This window comes from Rissa tridactyla, chromosome 3 (assembly GCF_028500815.1).
Source record: "Rissa tridactyla isolate bRisTri1 chromosome 3, bRisTri1.patW.cur.20221130, whole genome shotgun sequence".
Lineage (NCBI taxonomy): Eukaryota > Metazoa > Chordata > Aves > Charadriiformes > Laridae > Rissa > Rissa tridactyla.
In genome coordinates, this window is record NC_071468.1 from 52,987,917 (window position 1) to 53,004,949 (window position 17,033).

A 17,033-nucleotide genomic window follows, 5' to 3' on the forward strand; every position below is an offset into this window, starting at 1 on the left:
GCAACATTGCTTTCATAATATTTATGGCCTCTGAAAATACTGGACAAAGGAACTATCACCTACCCCATGCTGTGCACTGGCAGACTCTCGGTGACAGACTGAAAGGGCCATAATCTCAGACATCAGCTCTTGTATTTCAAACCTGTCATATACTAACCAAAATAACAACAGAAGTGGAAACAAGAGAGCCAAAGTTTGTTTAGAAATGGCATTTGAGAAAAAAAGGTTGCGATGCATGGCTTGACGATTGACAAAGTTAATTAATTATTTGTTTGTGAGTTTTAAGCAAACACTTTGGCTGTTATTTAAGCATTCAGTGAAGGGCAAAGCCCTGCAAAGCCTCCAAGTTAGATATTTTAATGAGTTGCAACATACAAAGATGCCATCCCTGGATGACATTTTAGAGCAGATTGGAGAATTTGACTTCTTTCAGAAACAAACACTCTTTGTCTTATGCCTGCTTTCTGCCACCTTCGTTCCCATTTACGTGGGGATTTTTTTCCTGGGATTCACCCCTGAGCACCATTGCCTCAGCCCCGGGGTGGCTGAGCTGAGCCAGCGGTGCGGCTGGAGCCCGGAGGAGCGGCTGAATCACACGGTTCCTGAGTGGGGTGGCCATGGGGCCAGTTTCGGCAGCCGCTGCAGGAGGTACGAGGTGGACTGGAACGCCACGGGCATCAGCTGCACCGACCCCCTCGGCAGCCTGGTGGGCAACCAGAGCACCGTCCCCCTCGGTCCCTGCCGGGACGGCTGGGTCTACAACTTCCCAGGGACATCTCTTGTGACGGAGGTAAGATACAGTTTGTCCAGCAAAATCACTCTTGCCTGCACACCTTGAAGCTAGAAGATGTTGGATTGGTAAAGTTTGCTTTTGGTGCACAGCCTGAGCCCGACTGCTGGTAAATACTGAATATCAGGACTTGCTAGGGACCTAGAGCAAAGATTTATATGGATAAGTAATGGGAAATGATTGCTTTCTCTGGGAGGAAAACATTGCAAGCTTGTCACAAATCAGACAACGGCTATTCTCATAATTCGGTATTTCAGTCCCCGACCTGAGGGTAGCACCCCAAAACCCAAACTGAGGAATTGCACATTTGGGTGATAATCCAAACATACTCACGTACAATGAACAAGAAGCAAAAGATGGAGCTAAATTTGTCAGATAATGAATTAGCAACAGCACTGGTCTTTTCTTCCAATTTACATGATCTAAACCAGATAGTTTAGAAAGTGAAAAACTGTGCAAACCAGTACTAACAGTCTAAAAGCCAGTAGTGACGTGAAACATAGGAAGGACCTCAAGAGAGATCTCTTATACTTCTCCTCCAGTCCCAAATCTGTATTAAATATACCTAAACCAGGCCTAGCAGATGTTTCTGTAACCCGTTCTTAAAAAAATGCGATGCTTGTTACTTCACAGCTTCCTTGGGCAGGGCATTCGTATTCCCTTGCTTCACTATCGTCACCATTACAAAGCAACTCCACCTCACTTTCCCTTGGGACAGATGGGTTGGGGCGGAGAAGAGCACTCCCAGCTGAACTCTGCATCAGTCAAGCCAGGGAAACCGATCTCAGCTGCTTGGTATGGCCCCAGCAAACTTGTCTGGGTTAGAAAGAGATTAAATAAGCAGCCAAAGACATTAATGCTTCTCTCTGGACTGAAGTCTAGTTACACCTGAATGAATGTTTCCAGCTATAGTGACGTTAACACCAGTTTGCCCTCCTCCCCTCACTGGGTGCGGGTTGGTGACCTGTTAATTGTAAATCACAGGCAAGTTACAGAGTACCCGGTCACTGCAGAGAGAAGTCAACCAAATCCTGGGTGTTTTGCCAGCGCTAATGAGGAGCGGGACAGCCATCTCTTGGCTCCTCCCTGGCAGAGCTCACGGCAGCCCCGCCACCTCTTGCACCTCGCACTGCTTTCACGCAGTGAGATAAGGCATGGTTAGAGACAGGCCTTGGCATCTGGGAAAGAAGCGATGCTCCAAGCACCCTCCAAATTTCAAGCAGATGGGTGGGGAGGAGAGGGTGAGATTTTTCTGAACTTTCTAATTTGTTTGTTCAAAGTTCCTCTCCCTTTCTCATTCTCCTTGTGTGCCATTGTGCAATTGTTTTCCAGGGTGTAACTTTTACGCAAAGTTTGGGAAAGTCTGGACAAGATGCATTGCAGATGTCAGTTTAAGAGATTTTCTTTGAGAGGGTTTCTTTTCTGGAGCCTGTTTTGTAGTGGCATGTCATTGTTTTCTTTCCATTATCCCTCCTCAAAAAGCTATGGTTTGTGTTGAATGTTTCTGCTCATCTAACTGTGGTTGCCCTTGCAGTTTAACTTGGTGTGTGAGGACTCCTGGAAGCTGGACCTCTTCCAGTCCTGTGTGAATGCTGGGTTTTTTATTGGCTCCATGAGCATTGGCTACATAGCAGACAGGTAGGTAGTACATAGACAGGTGTGAGATGAACTCTTTCCTCTGGTTATCTGCTCTCTGCATGTCACTGAACAACATTCATGATTCAAAGAGGAAATTAATGCACTTAAACCTTGATCCAAAAGGCCCATGTAGATGGTGGTTCCTATGCCCTGGCTTTCAAAGGCTGTTGTGATCCAAGAATCCACTGAAATGCCATGGTGCTGCTCCACTGTTACAGCCTCTCAGCGGCTCCATGGGGAATCTGCCCATTCACAAGTGAAGAGATTTTGTTTTCTTTCACAGTGGCAAACGGTATCGTGAACCCACAGTTTGAGATAAAATTATAACTCATGTACCAAGAGCTATTTGCCCATCTTCATGATGAATTTGTTTCACATTAATTTTAACAGCATCCAGATGGCCATAAATCAGTTTCAAAATAGAAATGGTTTTCTCAGAAACAGAAATAGAAGTAGTTGCTCCTTCTTAAATTTTCTTTGGTTCCCTTTTTGTCAGCTGGCTCTGTATGTAGCCGGATCTAGATCTTATTATCTGTCACCTCCTCTTTTCCACCACAACGTCATTGTGCCATAGATCTGCCCACTGACGGTTTTTTTTAGAGTAGACTCTAAACAAATTTAATGCTTTGTAGCTAACCTTCCTGTGGGTGTTTACCAAATTTTTCAGTAAAATGGTAAGAGAGGCTAAGACTGGAATTTGAAGAGGTGAAGGTAACATGGCGTAAACAATTCTTCTGTATAGTCAGTCTGTCTTGGAGAAATTTTTTTTTCCTTACATTCACAGAACATACAAGAGTGCTGACGGGCAACAGCCTTTTCCTCCCATGCTTATTAGAATCACCTCTGTTGGACAGATGTTGTCCAACTCTGTTCCCTTCTGTTCACTTTCCCCCTCCTCCACGGGGGAAGCTTTATGGGAAGGGGCACAGCCATCCCCCATCGTACTTCTGCAGTGCCACAAAATAAGGATGGGACTGTGTTTGTCTCACTGGTACCCGCTCCCATGTTTCGTTGCAGGCAAACACATCTTTGGTTAGGTTGTGTGCACCACCTTTGTGGGGAAAGTGGCTACCACAATCCCAGCTAACCCCAACCTGTCCCTCCACATGGACAAACATAACATGCTTGTGAAGAAGCTCATCTGTGGACAGATTGGACAGACCACTTTCCACTCCTCAGCTAACCATTATCTTACTGTCAGTGAGCTAGACCGTGTTGGAAGCTTTCTGCTCAAAGGGATTTGTCGTCAGAAGATAGTGATTTTTAAAGTAATTCTTTCTGGCCACATCTTGTGTGCAGCTACACCTTTGGCAGAAAGCTCTCTCAGGTGAAAGACGTCAAATGGCTACAGCAGTAGCAAAGATCCCACATCCAGTCTTCAGTCCTGGGCTGGAGTCCTTCTCTGGTTTGAAGGACAAAGGTTGACATACTTATGCCAATTTTTGCTTTTCTTCATGTGCATCTTGAAAGATCTTGGTTTCTTTTTTGCATCAGAAACTTATGTCAACTCCTCATCCTCTCTTTACCTTAAACCCAAATTCTTGTCTTCTGGCCAGTCTTCTAGTGAATTTGAAAGTATTCTGTCCATTTTCCCAGAACTGGCACTCGGATGATGATGCACAGCTCATGGGAGCAAAGGAAGGGATGTTTATCAGCTGCTGATCCAGGCAGGACAGGACATGAAACAGCAGTGAGCAGATCCCATGACCATCAGAGGCACCACTCTTCAGATCACCTTTTCAGGAGGGAGATGGATTAAACAATAATGTTCACTAGCAAAGGCATTTCTTGGCAGCAAATGGCTGTGCAAGCCAACAGAAACTGGAGCTCCCAAACCCACAGAAAATTACCTCTGACATGCTGTCTCTCCGTGACAAAATACTGAAGGATCTTTTTACCGAGGCTTATTATCAAGCAAAAGTATGAAAAGACATGAGGGAGTAGGCTATCATTGCTGCTAAGATAATGCACACGCCCATCATAACTTAGAGGGGTTTTCTTCTGCTCTGCTCGCTGCCATCCAGCCCCAGTTCACCGTGGTCCTAAAGCACTGCAAGTACCCAAGAGCAAAACAAAATCCCCTTGCCCATAGAGAGCTGTGCTTAAGGCAAAAATAATCCCCAAAGCCTCAAAATTACTATAGGAAATGGGGGAAAAACCCATTAATTTTGTCCTTCCTGGATTTGAGATACCATCATCCTCTTCCTGTCAGACAGCCTGCGTGCAGCTGGAGTGCTGGTTTTCCCCTGCATGAGATTGCTGCGACCTGCTGTAGTACGCGGGACAACTCCTGCAAACGTTTCAAGTGCTTCAGGGGAAGTTTCATAAGCTCTTTGCAAATGTGCTTCTCTCTGAGGGATTAGACCTACTCATTTACTTGATCGGTCTCTGGGCACCCACACAGGTGCTGACTTTGGCATTCGAGAGTCATGGGTGTCTTGGAAATGGCACTCCTGCTGCCCGAGACAGCTCCTGAGGTCAGTGCTAACATGTGGGTCTTGCACCTCTGCCATTCAGAGATGGGGCACTGGGAAAGGGCCTTCGCAGAAGAGGGCTCCTCTCATGGTCTGATGAGGGTCTCTTGGGCTGGACTTTTAGGTGAGTCAAAAACATCTGTATGTGAGGTTCATGACAGGAGGAAAGTTTGAGCAATGGGATCTGCTGATGATATTGTGGAGAACAGAAGACATTTATTTTGGCTGGCATTTATTATCATGCTATTTTTGTTAGTGGACATTGACTAATTTAATGGGGTTTATAAATCATACTTCTAACTGAATATATATCTCTGTCAGCTAGAAAACAAATGCCTTTCCAGTGTTCCATTAAGCTTGTTTCTTTTGGAAACAATCTACTTCTGACTATCAGTGAGTCACAGTGATAGAGGGAATGACAAATAACAGGGATGTACAAATCCCTCTTCAGGAAGAGCTCAATAATCAGTCGAGGTTGATGAGAAAATAGCTAAAGGTCACAGTTATCAAACAAGATCCCCATTAAAAATCTATTGCAGCGTTGAAAGATGGGCTGAAGAGCCACATCAGAGCATTTCTTGAACTGACTAGCTAAGTGATTAACCAGAAGTGAGCAACGACCTGAAAACACAGGTCAAGAGAGTCCCCTGAGCTCCCATTGAGATGAAAAATGTTGCCAAGGGAAGAGCAGATGCAGACTCCTACTCAAAACAAACAGAGAAGAGGGGGATAGCGACCATCTCCAGCCTCTTCAAACCCTTTGGTTTGCCACCCTACCCTGTCGGCAGCTGAGCCTTTCACATCTCTTTTCTTCTTTCCCTCTGCAGGTTTGGCCGCAAACTCTGCCTCCTGGTCACAGTCTTCATCAATGCCGTCTCGGGGGTTCTCATGGCCTTTGCGCCGAGCTACACCTGGACAGTGATCTTCCGCCTGATTCAGGGGCTGGTCAGCAAGGGGGGCTGGCTGACAGGCTACGTCCTCAGTTACGGCAGCTTGCAACTACACTTTCTGGGCAGGAACCCCCTGTTTAGCAGCAGGCCTGACCCCCGCTGGTGCCATCCAATTTTCAAGGAACCGTGTGTAACAAGAGCGGTGACACTGCTATTTACTGCCAAACTGCACCTCTTTGATTAAATGCAAAGAGGTTTCTGATTATGTTATGTTTATGACCCAAGCTTGCACCAGCTCACAGACATAAATGGAATAATTAGGAGGCAGCTCTGAAAACTAGGGAGCATTCGTACATGGAGAGGCACACACCAAAATGGAGGACAAGGTCTAGAGACAAGAACTAATTGAAAACACTGCAAAGATGTATGATGCTTTTCTGGGAAAGGCAGCAAGTGGTGCTGTGAGAGATAACACTTGTGTTTCACAGCCCTGGTGCCAAAACGGGTTGTGCTGTGCTATTTCACATGCTTGGCAGGAAGGGAGGCTCTGTTCCCAAGCCGTACTGGAGGAGGGAGATGGAGGCAAGCAAAGTGCCAGCTGTCTATTTTATTCTCCCTTTTAGTTCTTAGCTAGAAGGAGTGGGAGGAAGAAAGCAACCTTTGCCCCATGTTGATGGGTGAGAGTCTGACACCCTGGCAGGCAGGGGTGAAATCCCAGCTGACCAGTGGAGGAGGAAAGGTCAGGACTTGCCCTGTGATTTACACCAGGGACCCAGACCTGCTCTGCTTTCCCATTCAAACCCACGCCCATGCAACGCGACACAAGAGCACAGCTAAGCACAAGGGCTCCACAAGGCTTTAGCTGGCAGGAGTTACATTCTCCCAGCTCTCCAAACCAATTTATTTTTGCATGTACAACTTGTTTTTGCAGTTGCAGAATTCGTTGGCTCAAAATACCGGAGGTCAGTGGGCATCATTTACCAGCTTGCCTTCACCGTGGGACTCCTCGTCCTCACCGCCCTGGCTTACGCGCTTACACACTGGAGGTGGCTCCAGCTGGCGGTCACGCTGCCCAATTTCTTCTTCCTGCTCTACTATTGGTAAGTGTCCACTTTTACAACTCCCAGCGACACCGAGCCACACCGATAAAAACAGGGAACTGTACCAGAGAGCTGAAGCATCTCTGTAGGGATCGGCCAGAGCGCTACACGAAGGATTTTCAAGATGATATCGGATGAGATCTGGCATTTTTCTGTCATTTCTCTGCCCAAGGGTTTAGTCTGAATCACCTAAGAGCAAGAGGCTACCTGCAACATGTTGTAATGCTTCTGTGTTTGGAGTCCTTGCCACCCATCACAAAATAGTAAGTCAATATTTCTTGAACAGTACTTAAGCTACTGTGAGAAGTGAGTTTTTCTACTCTTTGATTAAAATTGCTTTTTTTTTTTTAATGCAATCAACAGACATCTGTTGACTATTTGTAAAAAAATTGAGTGAAAATGCTCCTTAGAAAATTCCATAACCAAATCAGGGAACAGATTTGGGATGGTTTTTTTGTTTGGTCTTTTTTTGAAAGGTTATTTTTAACATGGAAGAGCTTAAGGATCAGGTTTACAGCTGTTCTTTTTTATATTAGCAATTCTGAAATGTGTCGAGAGAATTTATCTCATACTAATCTTTCCAAACTATAATAAACTGGTTTTAGCCTTAAAAAAAATAAATTAAAATCAGACTACATTGTCATTCAAGCGGAGTACAACTCAGAGCGTAATCACTGACAGCCACAGCTACCACGGCATTCAATACCACCTGTGGATATCCGACACACCGTAGGATCCTAGCCTGAAAAACTCTGTTCCATTCTCATTTTCTGTTTACCAGGAAAGTGCATTTTCCTTCCACATAGCTGTCATGCTTATATGTGTTGCAGGTGTCTGCCCGAGTCTCCCAGGTGGCTAATAGCTCAAAAGCAAAATGACAAAGCTATGGAAGTTATTAAGCGTATTGCCAAGAGAAATAAGAAGAAGCTACCTCTCTCTTTCCAGGTGACTGCACTGCATTTGCTGAGTGTGTGCAAACCTCGCGGCAAATAATGTTATGAATTAAGGATTGTTATGGGTTTAGAGTAGGGAGCAGCCTGGTGATCAAAAGCACTGTGGTTCCCTAAAGCAAAGGCATATTCTTCTCTCTGACTGCCTAGGACCCTTGCAGAGCATTTTTGGCTTGCAAAAGTAACCAGTAAACAAGAAAAATTCTTCTTTTAAGTAGTATCAATTAAGAGTAAACTCGCCAAACCTCATGACTGAAAATTCCAGAACATCCATACTTATTATTATGTTTTTAAATGCTGCTTCATGTTATGGAACAGCCTCATACACGTGGCTGTACAAACATGAAGACTCTCTATATAAATTTTCATGTTTCCTTTCCCTAAAACACTGGAGAAGTTAATTTGCCCTCAGTTACTTAACTGGCAAATGAAAACCCTCATCCTCCCATTAATCCAGAGGAAGAGATTCATTGAAACGCTCACCATTTGGTGAGGCTCTCCCCTGCCCTCTGTAATCTCTTGTCCTTCTGTCACTTGTTCTCCCAGAATCTCAACTCTGAAGATGAAGAGGGAGAAAAGCTGAAACCTTCATTTCTAGACCTGGTCAGGACACCTCAGATCAGAAAACACACGTTCATTTTGATGTACAGTTGGTAAGGGGAGGCTCTTGCAGCCCAAATCATAGAATCATAGAATCGTAGAATCATAGAATCGTAGAATCATAGAATCATAGGGTTGGAAGGGACCTCTGGAGATCATCTAGTCCAACCCCGCTGCCAGAGCAGGGTCACCCAGAGCAGGTTGCACAGGAACGCATCCAGGTGGGTTTTGAATGTCTCCAGAGAAGGAGACTCCACCACCTCTCTGGGCAGCCTGTTCCAGTGCTCTGCCACCCTCACAGGAAAGAAGTTCCTCCTCATGTTCAGGTGGAACTTCCTATGCTCAAGTTTGTGCCCATTACCTCTTGTCCTGTCCCTGGGCACCACTGAAAAGAGCCTGGCCCCATCCTCCTGACACCCACCCTTTAAGTATTTATAAGTGTTGATAAGATCCCCCCTCAGCCGTCTTTTTTCCAAACTGAAGAGACCCAAATCCCTCAGCCTTTCTTCCTAAGAGAGGTGTTCCAGTCCCCTAATCATCTTGGTAGCTCTCTGCTGCACCCTCTCCAGCAGTTCCCTGTCCCTCTTGAACCGGGGAGCCCAGAACTGGACACAGTAGGTGTGTCATTCAGTGCCCTAAATCGTCGTCATTGATTGAAGCCTGTTTTGCTCCTGACCAGCTGCAAGTCTCAGTTCTTTGCAAGAACTCTCTCCCAAAGGGTTTGGCTTCATTTGCACCCTGTTCTCTGCCCAGGTTCACAAGCTCCGTCCTCTACCAGGGGCTCATCATGCACATGGGAATAGCTGCTGGGAACATGTATCTGGATTTCCTCTATTCCGCTCTCTTCGAGTTCCCAGCTGCCTTCATCCTCATGCTAACACTGGACCGCATTGGCCGTCGCTACCCCTGGGCTGTGGCAAATGTGCTGACAGGTGGTGCTTGCCTCGTCACGGCGTTAGTTCCAGACAGTGAGTCATGTGAACCTCCTCCGTCAATGAATTCTCTCCCTGTCTCTTGATTATTGCCCTGGAAAAATGGAAAACAATCCTTGCTAACCTGGCCCGTGTCAGTATTGCAATCCAATGAAGACCAATACCATAAAAGCTGGTGTATGTCCCCGCATCAGCATTTACACCAGCTCATTAAGAGGTTGAAGAAACGGGGTGAATTAAAAATGGCATTAAATCAGATGGCAATTCTGTAGGTGCTAGATCATGAAGCATGCCATGTTAAGTCCACAGTTTTTGTCTGGCCTAAAATTTGGATTTGAGTGCTCAATTCACAGTTTTCATCCAAAAATCCCCATGTTTTCTGCTTCTAAAAAGGAAATGTGTGGGCACATGCACACACTTAAACACCATCTGGGTACAGTAAGTGCTTTCTGCCGTCTACAGTGCTGCTGCCATGAATGTAGGATGTTGAGCAACCACAGTGGCAGGCACTTGGCTTTTATTTAGCTAAGAATTTGCTCCAAGGCCATAGTCTCAAAGCAATATGTCCCTTAGGGGCCACCAAATGAAACATCTTTCCTTTTTCTTTATGGAACACAACTAGACTGAAACCACAGATGTAACAGTGCCAAACAGCTATCAGTTCACGGGGGGACAAGGACAAAACTATAAAATGTTACGGAAAAAAACCCAAAGTGTCCAGACAATGGAAACTCAATTTAACAAGCGCCTGGGGAGTGCAGGGACGATGCAAGGCACCGCCGGGCTTTGCTGGGGGAGCGCAGGGCTGGGAGTCCCGTGGCCCCGCAGCCGCTGCCCGTGCCAGGGTGCGGAGAGTAGCCGTACCAGGGTGAGTGCCTCACACCGGGGACAGACGCGGCCGGCGAAGACGCTGCTGCTGCCAACCCGGCTCAGCCCATGCTTTAAACACCCACCAGCAGAAACCACAGCCCTCCTGGCTCGTCTGTGTTGCCACCGCCAGCCCCGAGCTGAGCCACCTTCAGAGCCCATAGCCCAACGTCCAACCCTCCAGAAAAGGGTTGTTTCGCACCCAGGCCAGCTCTGCAGGGGCGACAGGGTGGGCAGAGCCCCAGCAGGGATGGCCCCGGACTCCCGTAGCTGCAGTTGCTACAAGCCATGTGCCGCAGTGGCTGGTGTCTCAGCTCTGGAGAGGCAGCTATGAGTCAGTAAAATACTGTCCGGGGCTTGATGCATCCCTCAGCTGGCTACACGAGGGAGAAACTCAATGCTCCAAGTGTGCTCATAGCTGAAACATCTGAAGCCACGATCCAAGGTCAGTTTGGGATCTAAAAGTCCACGTGGCACACAGAGGTGTCCTGGACTGATTCTACGTGCAGGGCTGGGATATTCGTTTATTTGCAGCAACCGTCTGTAGCTCCAGGTGTGAAAGCAATCGTGGAGCACACACTGAGAGACAGGGAGGCAACACAAGCTTGTCCCAGTCTGAAAGCCATCAGAGGCGTCTGTGCAAAAGCATGGAGTACCTTGCTGACAAGCAGATTTCAACACCAAACAACCCAGCTGCCCTCTGATTAGTTTTATTGCAAGCAAGAAATTATGTCTTGCATAAGCTTCTGGTTAATGCACTGGATAACCCAAACAAACTAGTTTGTATCATTGATTTCTCCTCTCCGTGACAGCAACGTAGCAAATTCTTGTCTTGGCTATTTGCTTGAATCGCAAGACAAGTGCATTATGAATTCTAATTGAGGGAAACGGAACACCAACATGGGTTGTCCTCTTGACTTTTCTTGACAGCAAATACACTGTTTCCTTAAATTAAATCTTTAATACTGTTTTATGTCAAGAGCAGAAAAAAACGTAGTTTTCTATTCCAACCTTAATGCATGCAATGTCTTTCCAGCTCTTTATTGGCTTAAAATGACTGCAGCTTGCTTGGGCAGGATGGGAATTACCATGTGCTACGAAATTATTTGTGTGGTAAATCCTGAGCTGTATCCAACATTTCTCAGGTGAGCGCACCATCTTCTGTTGGTTGGTAACAGCCCTGGGTGTTTCTCTGGGAGAGACCACGAGAGGCCGACTCACGGCTGTGGATGCATTTGGGGAGCCTGTGGCTCATGCATTGCCGTGGAGAAGGACCTTGCATGTGTAAAATACACCTTGCAAAGGTGAAGGAGAGCTGCCAGGTGGTGCAGAGGAAACCCACCACCTTCCCTGGCCAAAGCCCCTTCCCCCAGAACTGAGGCAGCAGGTTTCTGAGGGAATGTGTAATAAACCTTCCCAGATGCCTTCCAGTGAACGAGAAGTCAATTGGTCATTAACATCTCTCCTCCAATATAGCGCTAGTCTTAAGGTCTTGCTTTGTATAACTCTCTTCCTCCTCACCCATTTCATCCTGTAGTATTTCTCTGTGGAATTCTCTGTGGAATGCTCTGCCTTGTGCTCTCTTTTGATTATGTTCACGACAGTGCGGGCCGGGCCTTTCTAAGCCCCGGGGTGTTATCTGTCTTTTCCTCCCCGAAGCTCATGGCTCATCCCTCCTTCCATCAGCTGCCAATCCCCTGGACAGGGTGCTGCCCGTCTCATCCCAGCAGCAGGGGTGGGAGAACCCTTGTGGATCCTGCCAGGGCGCTGCGGTGCAGAGCTGGACGGGGCAGAGCTGGTGACACACGTGTGTGCACATGTGCTTGCGTGTACTTTGCAGGAACCTGGGAGTCCTCGTCTGCTCGTCCATGTGCGACCTCGGTGGGATCATAACACCCTTCCTTGTGTACAGACTATCCGAGCTCTGGCATGAGCTGCCCCTGGTCGTCTTTGGTAAGAGAGCTGACAGATGGATCAGTTGGCCACAGCCTAGATGAATGACTTTGATGATCTATTTCCCACATTTAAAAATGTAGACAGTTGCACATATGCATGTGTACACATGTAAGATACAGCTTGGAAAGTCTGTTCCATCTGGGTGTTTGCAAGTCATAGCAAAGTCACCCCTTAGCCCCTTCTGCAGTGGAGGGGACCCCATGTTTTTCGGACAGCTCTTTCAAGCTCTGACTTCTTCCTGCTGAGCCCTTCCCAAGCGAGGAACATCTTTGGGTTCTGCCCCTCTCATCTGCAGGGTGGTTATGGGATCTGAGGTCGGAGCAGGATGGCCTCTTGTCTCCCTACACAAAAGTCACACTCCACCTCTTGCTGGCACCTCAGGGGGCCCATTCTGTCTAGGATCCCATGGCAATTTAGGATGGCAAAGCAGCATATCAGCCCTAATGTTAAGGCTGCTATCCTAAAAAAAAGGCTGCCTTGAGTGTCTGCTACTGCGCATATTCAAATCCGTGTGCCTGCATGCACCATCTGCCCTGACTATGGTCATAGAAGGGTCTAAAACTAATCAGAAGGTGAAACTGGCCAGGTGGGCTGGTAGCAACCCTTTGTGAATGTCCTAATCTACCTAAAAAAGGTAGTGTCATCCCAATCTCATGCCAGCTGGAGAACCAAAGCCAAAACCTGTTTCCTTTGCATTCTGTGCACAAAGCAAGGGAGCCAGACCATGTCTGGGTCTATGACCCAGGACAGCTTTCCAGGTCTCACGTGCACCTCAGAAACATCAGCAATTACTCTGAAAAATGAGAATCACATAGATAAAAAGCCAAGTGTTATTATAACTTTGAAGAGTCCTTATTTAATCGTTGGGGCAGCTGTGTCTCAATGAGAATTAATTAGTGACTTGAAATTAAATTTGGGCATGACCATTGCGTTGCCTTTTTGATGCTTCTTCTACGTTTGCAGCTGTGATTATTTTAATTGATGGTGGCTTGGTTTTGCTCCTACCTGAGATGAAGGGAAAGACTCTGCCTGAGACCATTGAAGATGCTGAAAATCTGCACAGGTATGGCATTAAGGATCCTCCCATAGAGCAGAGCAACTCTCCTTTACATCTGCAAAACCTGATAAAAAAAATAAAAATTGTACATCTTGCAGGATCTGTTGGGTTTTGTTGTAGACATATAAATACAGTGGATGGCTGGTGACTAACTCATCCACGGTAGCAATATGGGGCTCCTCCTGTATGATCTGACCAGAATCTACTAACACCTTATGCAGGAACCAGACAGTAAGGGAAGGTGTGGAGGGCGGTTTTGCAGGCCATCTGAAAAGCATCAGTCCGGGCTTTAGTCGTTCCTTACGCAGTGTATACAGCTGTTCTGACTTGAGAAGTGTCTGTCAGCGTGGGGAAATGCATCCTCCCTGCCAAGGCCAGCCACTGCCAGCATTTTGAGCAGATGAGCACCTTGGCATGGCAGCAGGAGCTTTCAGCAACTCGTTCAGCCATCCTACCTGCCCAGGGAAGGTGAGACAGAGGGGCAAAGGCACAGCTCCTTGGGGAAAGGTGAGCAGGCTGATGGCATGGAAACCCTTCTCAAGCTGGTCACACCATCCTCCTGAGAACTTAGCAGTCCCATCGAAGCATCTGTGGCTGCCAGCTGCACCCTCCATGTGCCCAGGGGTGCTCACCACCCTTGTCTCGCCTCCCACAGGCAGCTGTGCTGAGGGGACCATTGATGCCCCCAGAGATGCTTACATTCAACGCGTACAAACCCAGCTGAGATCTGGCTTTAAATTTGGGGAGCAATGCAGGGAACATCCTGTGTTTTCAGTGCTTTGTCCTCCTGGCATGGCTTGCAACTGCTGGAGCAGCTCCCAGGGTGAGGGTAGAGCTCCACAGTCACTGAAGGAGCCGCACAGATTTACTGAAGCTGATGCAGAGCCGAAAGATACTTGGCCTGGTAAAAAATTGGGTGTGGGAGGAAAAGGACTCAGCCTGGCCAGAAAGGGATGGCAACGTAGCACAGGGTAGAGCATGGAGAGATTGCCTCTAAGAAAAGTTAGGAAGTCCGTACATGCAACTACACCCCTAGACATTACTTTAGAAACCACCTAGAATAACAGTTTTTACAGTAGGAAATGCCAGAGTTAAAGTTACTCATGTTACCATGACAGGACTTCCAGACAGCAGGGCAGCTGCAAAAAGGCCACAGAAAGTCTCCTATTTACTCCTTATTCTGCTGCTCTTCAAAATAATATAACTTCATTTGAAAAATTACCAGTAACAAGACATCCGTTAAACCTAGTTTTCAATGAACGTAAGCATATGGATTATTTGGTGGATCATGCTGCTCGCCACCAGTACATCATCTGCCTTTTCCCCTTTCCTTCCACAGGCAACAGAGAAGCAAAGAAAAAATGATTTATCTCCACGTTCTGGCTTCGGAAGCTGCCCCTAAGTAAGAATTATACAATCGTTTAGATTAGAAAAGACCTTTAAGATCATCGAGTCAAATGGTTAACCTAGCACTACCATGTCCCTAACTGCCACATCTACACGTCTTTTAAATACCTTCAGGGATGGTGACTCAACCACTTCCCTGGGCAGCCTGTTCCAATGCTTAATAACTCTTTCAGTGTAAAAATTTTTCCACTCTAAACCTCCACTGGTGCAATGTGAGGCCATTTCCTCTTGTCCTATCGCCTGTTACTTGGGAGAAGAGACCGACCCCCACCTCTCACCACCCTCCTTTCAGGTAGTTGTAGAGAGCGATAAGGTCTCCCCTCAGCCTCCTTTTCTCCAGGCTGAACCCCAGCTCCCTCAGCCGCTCCTAGTAAGACTTGTGCTCTAGACCCTTCACCAGCTTTGTTACCCTTCTTCGGACATGCTCCAGCACCTCAAGGATCCGTTTTACCCCAGATCTACCTTTGTTGGGGCAGGGAGGCAGAAGAGGGCCAGCAGAGCAGCCGTAGCGAGCCCAGCTTGGGGGTGGACATGCAGGGGACAAGCCAGGCCAACGTGTTGACCTTTTCCCCACTGCATTCTCCCAGCTGCCAGCAGTCTGTGGCTTGTGGACTTCCCAAGCTAGACATCATCTGCCTGCATTTCTGCTTCACTCCCTTGTGGACTACCCTTCCACAAATTTTTCTATTTGCCTACTGAACACATTCATGCTTCCGGCATCCCAGGGTAGCTGGCAGCAGGAGCTCGTACCGCATGAGTGAGAAGTTCGTGAAGGAGCACTTTATTCTGCTTGTTATAAAACTAAAAATCTTTTTGGGCGGCTCATTCACAGCTCATTTCTGTAGTGAGCAGGAGTGCACTCGTGAGCCCAACTCACCTCCTCCAGGTTACACCTGATTCTGCATGAAAGCAGGCGTGTAGACAGTACCTGATTTACCGTCACTATTTCCCTTACAGCCCTTAAAATCTTGGTACTGTCAGTCGGTCTGTGGCTCCTGATGCCCAGCAGGTCAGCTTTGTGAGACAGCTCCTGCTGCCCAGCAGTGAGTACTGCCACTGCAGAGCCTGCTTCAAGAGCCCGGGGCATCCAGCAGCCCCTCTTCCCTCCCAGTTTAGTCCTCTTCCAGAGAAATAAATACTAAAATAAGTACTTCTAAACCCAGACTGGCTTTTAAGCTTTGGCATCCCAGAATTTGGCCGGATGTTAGGCAAGCTGGAAAACAAAAAGGAAGGTGAAGAGGAGTTGGAGGCAGCGCAGCCTCATGACATGGGGGGCTGCGTGCAACTACATCATCATTAAGGATCGGTGACAGGGTGGGGGGAGAAAGACACATCACAGACACCCACCGGGAGTGGCGTCAACAATAACAGGACACGGTGCCCTGTGCAATAAAGCAAATTCACGTTTGTGTTTATGCATGGTTGTCTTCCCAATGCCATGAGTTTGGGTTTTTACATGGCCAAACTCCAAAACAGCTATAGGAGACAAAGACTGAGGCAGGGAATCCAAAAAAAGGATATGGCTTTCTAAGTAGACCTCTATCAATAACATGCAGGAAAATCGTGGCTCTAGTGCTTTTGGAGGTTTAAGGGTCCTCTCCACAGCCCTTGAGAAGCATTTAAAAGGTGATTCACACCTTATTTCTCAACTCGTGTATATTCTCTGGATTTGGGTTTGTTTCCTGACCAGTCCCAGTTCTGGGAAAAGGCCCAAATTCTTCATATTTTAAAACACTTACAGAATGTAGGAGGACACAGTGCCATACAGTAGGGATGGGGTTGGAGCAAGTTGCAAATAAAATCTAGCACATGCATTGTTTTGATCACACAATAAACAGGGGAGATGGAAAACACACGAGCTTTATACTGGCTGTAGGATATGATTTTCTGCCAATTCATGAACACATGGACACAAGAACACCTTGACAAAACCATGTTAAGACTACAGCTTGCAGACAATAAGCCTTAATGAGTCTCTGATACTCCACAGAGCCTGTGGCCACATTTGATGGGATAAAATTAGCACTGGAGTCTCCAAATAGCTATTTTGTTGGTGTGGTGGTGTTTAGATGTTGGTGTTGACAGCAATAACAGAGGACATGTCCTTACAAAGTGCTGCCCTGGACCACACCTGCAATCAAGACCATCAGATGGTATGGGGGAGAACACCAGAAACTTTGTAAAAAGTAAAGAGCAATTCTTCCTAAAATCCATTTAGTGAAGGTTGGTGGGTACCCTGAAACACGGAGTTTTTGTGTTTTCTTTTAACAAAGCCCTTTTACTGTGGTTTTAAGTAGTCAGGCAGGGGACAAGGTCTTCTTGAAAGGGCGGTCTCACTTCCACGGACCTGGACACAGCCATGTCAAGGCACT

The 17,033-nt window shown here is 47.0% G+C and overlaps 1 protein-coding gene across 3 annotated transcripts; it reads left to right on the forward strand.

The window, feature by feature from the left end:
* The first annotated feature begins 330 nt into the window (after window positions 1-330).
* Window positions 331-16,037, forward strand: SLC22A2 (solute carrier family 22 member 2). Of its 3 annotated transcripts, none has more exons than XR_008465752.1 (11): window positions 331-790; window positions 2,325-2,428; window positions 5,730-5,884; window positions 6,724-6,892; window positions 7,723-7,837; window positions 8,389-8,495; window positions 9,196-9,410; window positions 11,278-11,386; window positions 11,928-12,194; window positions 13,161-13,260; window positions 14,594-14,629. XR_008465752.1 is itself a non-coding variant. In XM_054197137.1 (11 exons), exons 1-11 carry the CDS (start codon window positions 380-382, stop codon window positions 14,658-14,660), a joined length of 1,665 nt encoding a protein of 554 aa, XP_054053112.1. In that variant the 5' UTR covers window positions 331-379; the 3' UTR covers window positions 14,661-16,037. The 3 variants fall into 3 exon arrangements, 2 of the variants coding, with proteins under 2 accessions (XP_054053112.1, XP_054053113.1); XM_054197137.1 differs by having other exon boundaries at window positions 12,082-12,194; window positions 14,594-16,037; XM_054197138.1 differs by lacking the exon at window positions 14,594-14,629 and having other exon boundaries at window positions 11,928-13,251.
* The last annotated feature ends 996 nt before the right edge of the window (window positions 16,038-17,033 follow it).

Coding starts and splice junctions, on each gene's coding strand:
- SLC22A2 (XM_054197137.1), top strand. CDS start 380: ATGCCATCCCTGGATGACATTTTAGAGCAGATTGGAGAATTTGACTTC. Junction 2,429..5,729: donor ATTGGCTACATAGCAGACAG/GTAGGTAGTACA, acceptor TTCCCTCTGCAG/GTTTGGCCGCAAACTCTGCC. Junction 8,496..9,195: donor TTCATTTTGATGTACAGTTG/GTAAGGGGAGGC, acceptor TTCTCTGCCCAG/GTTCACAAGCTCCGTCCTCT.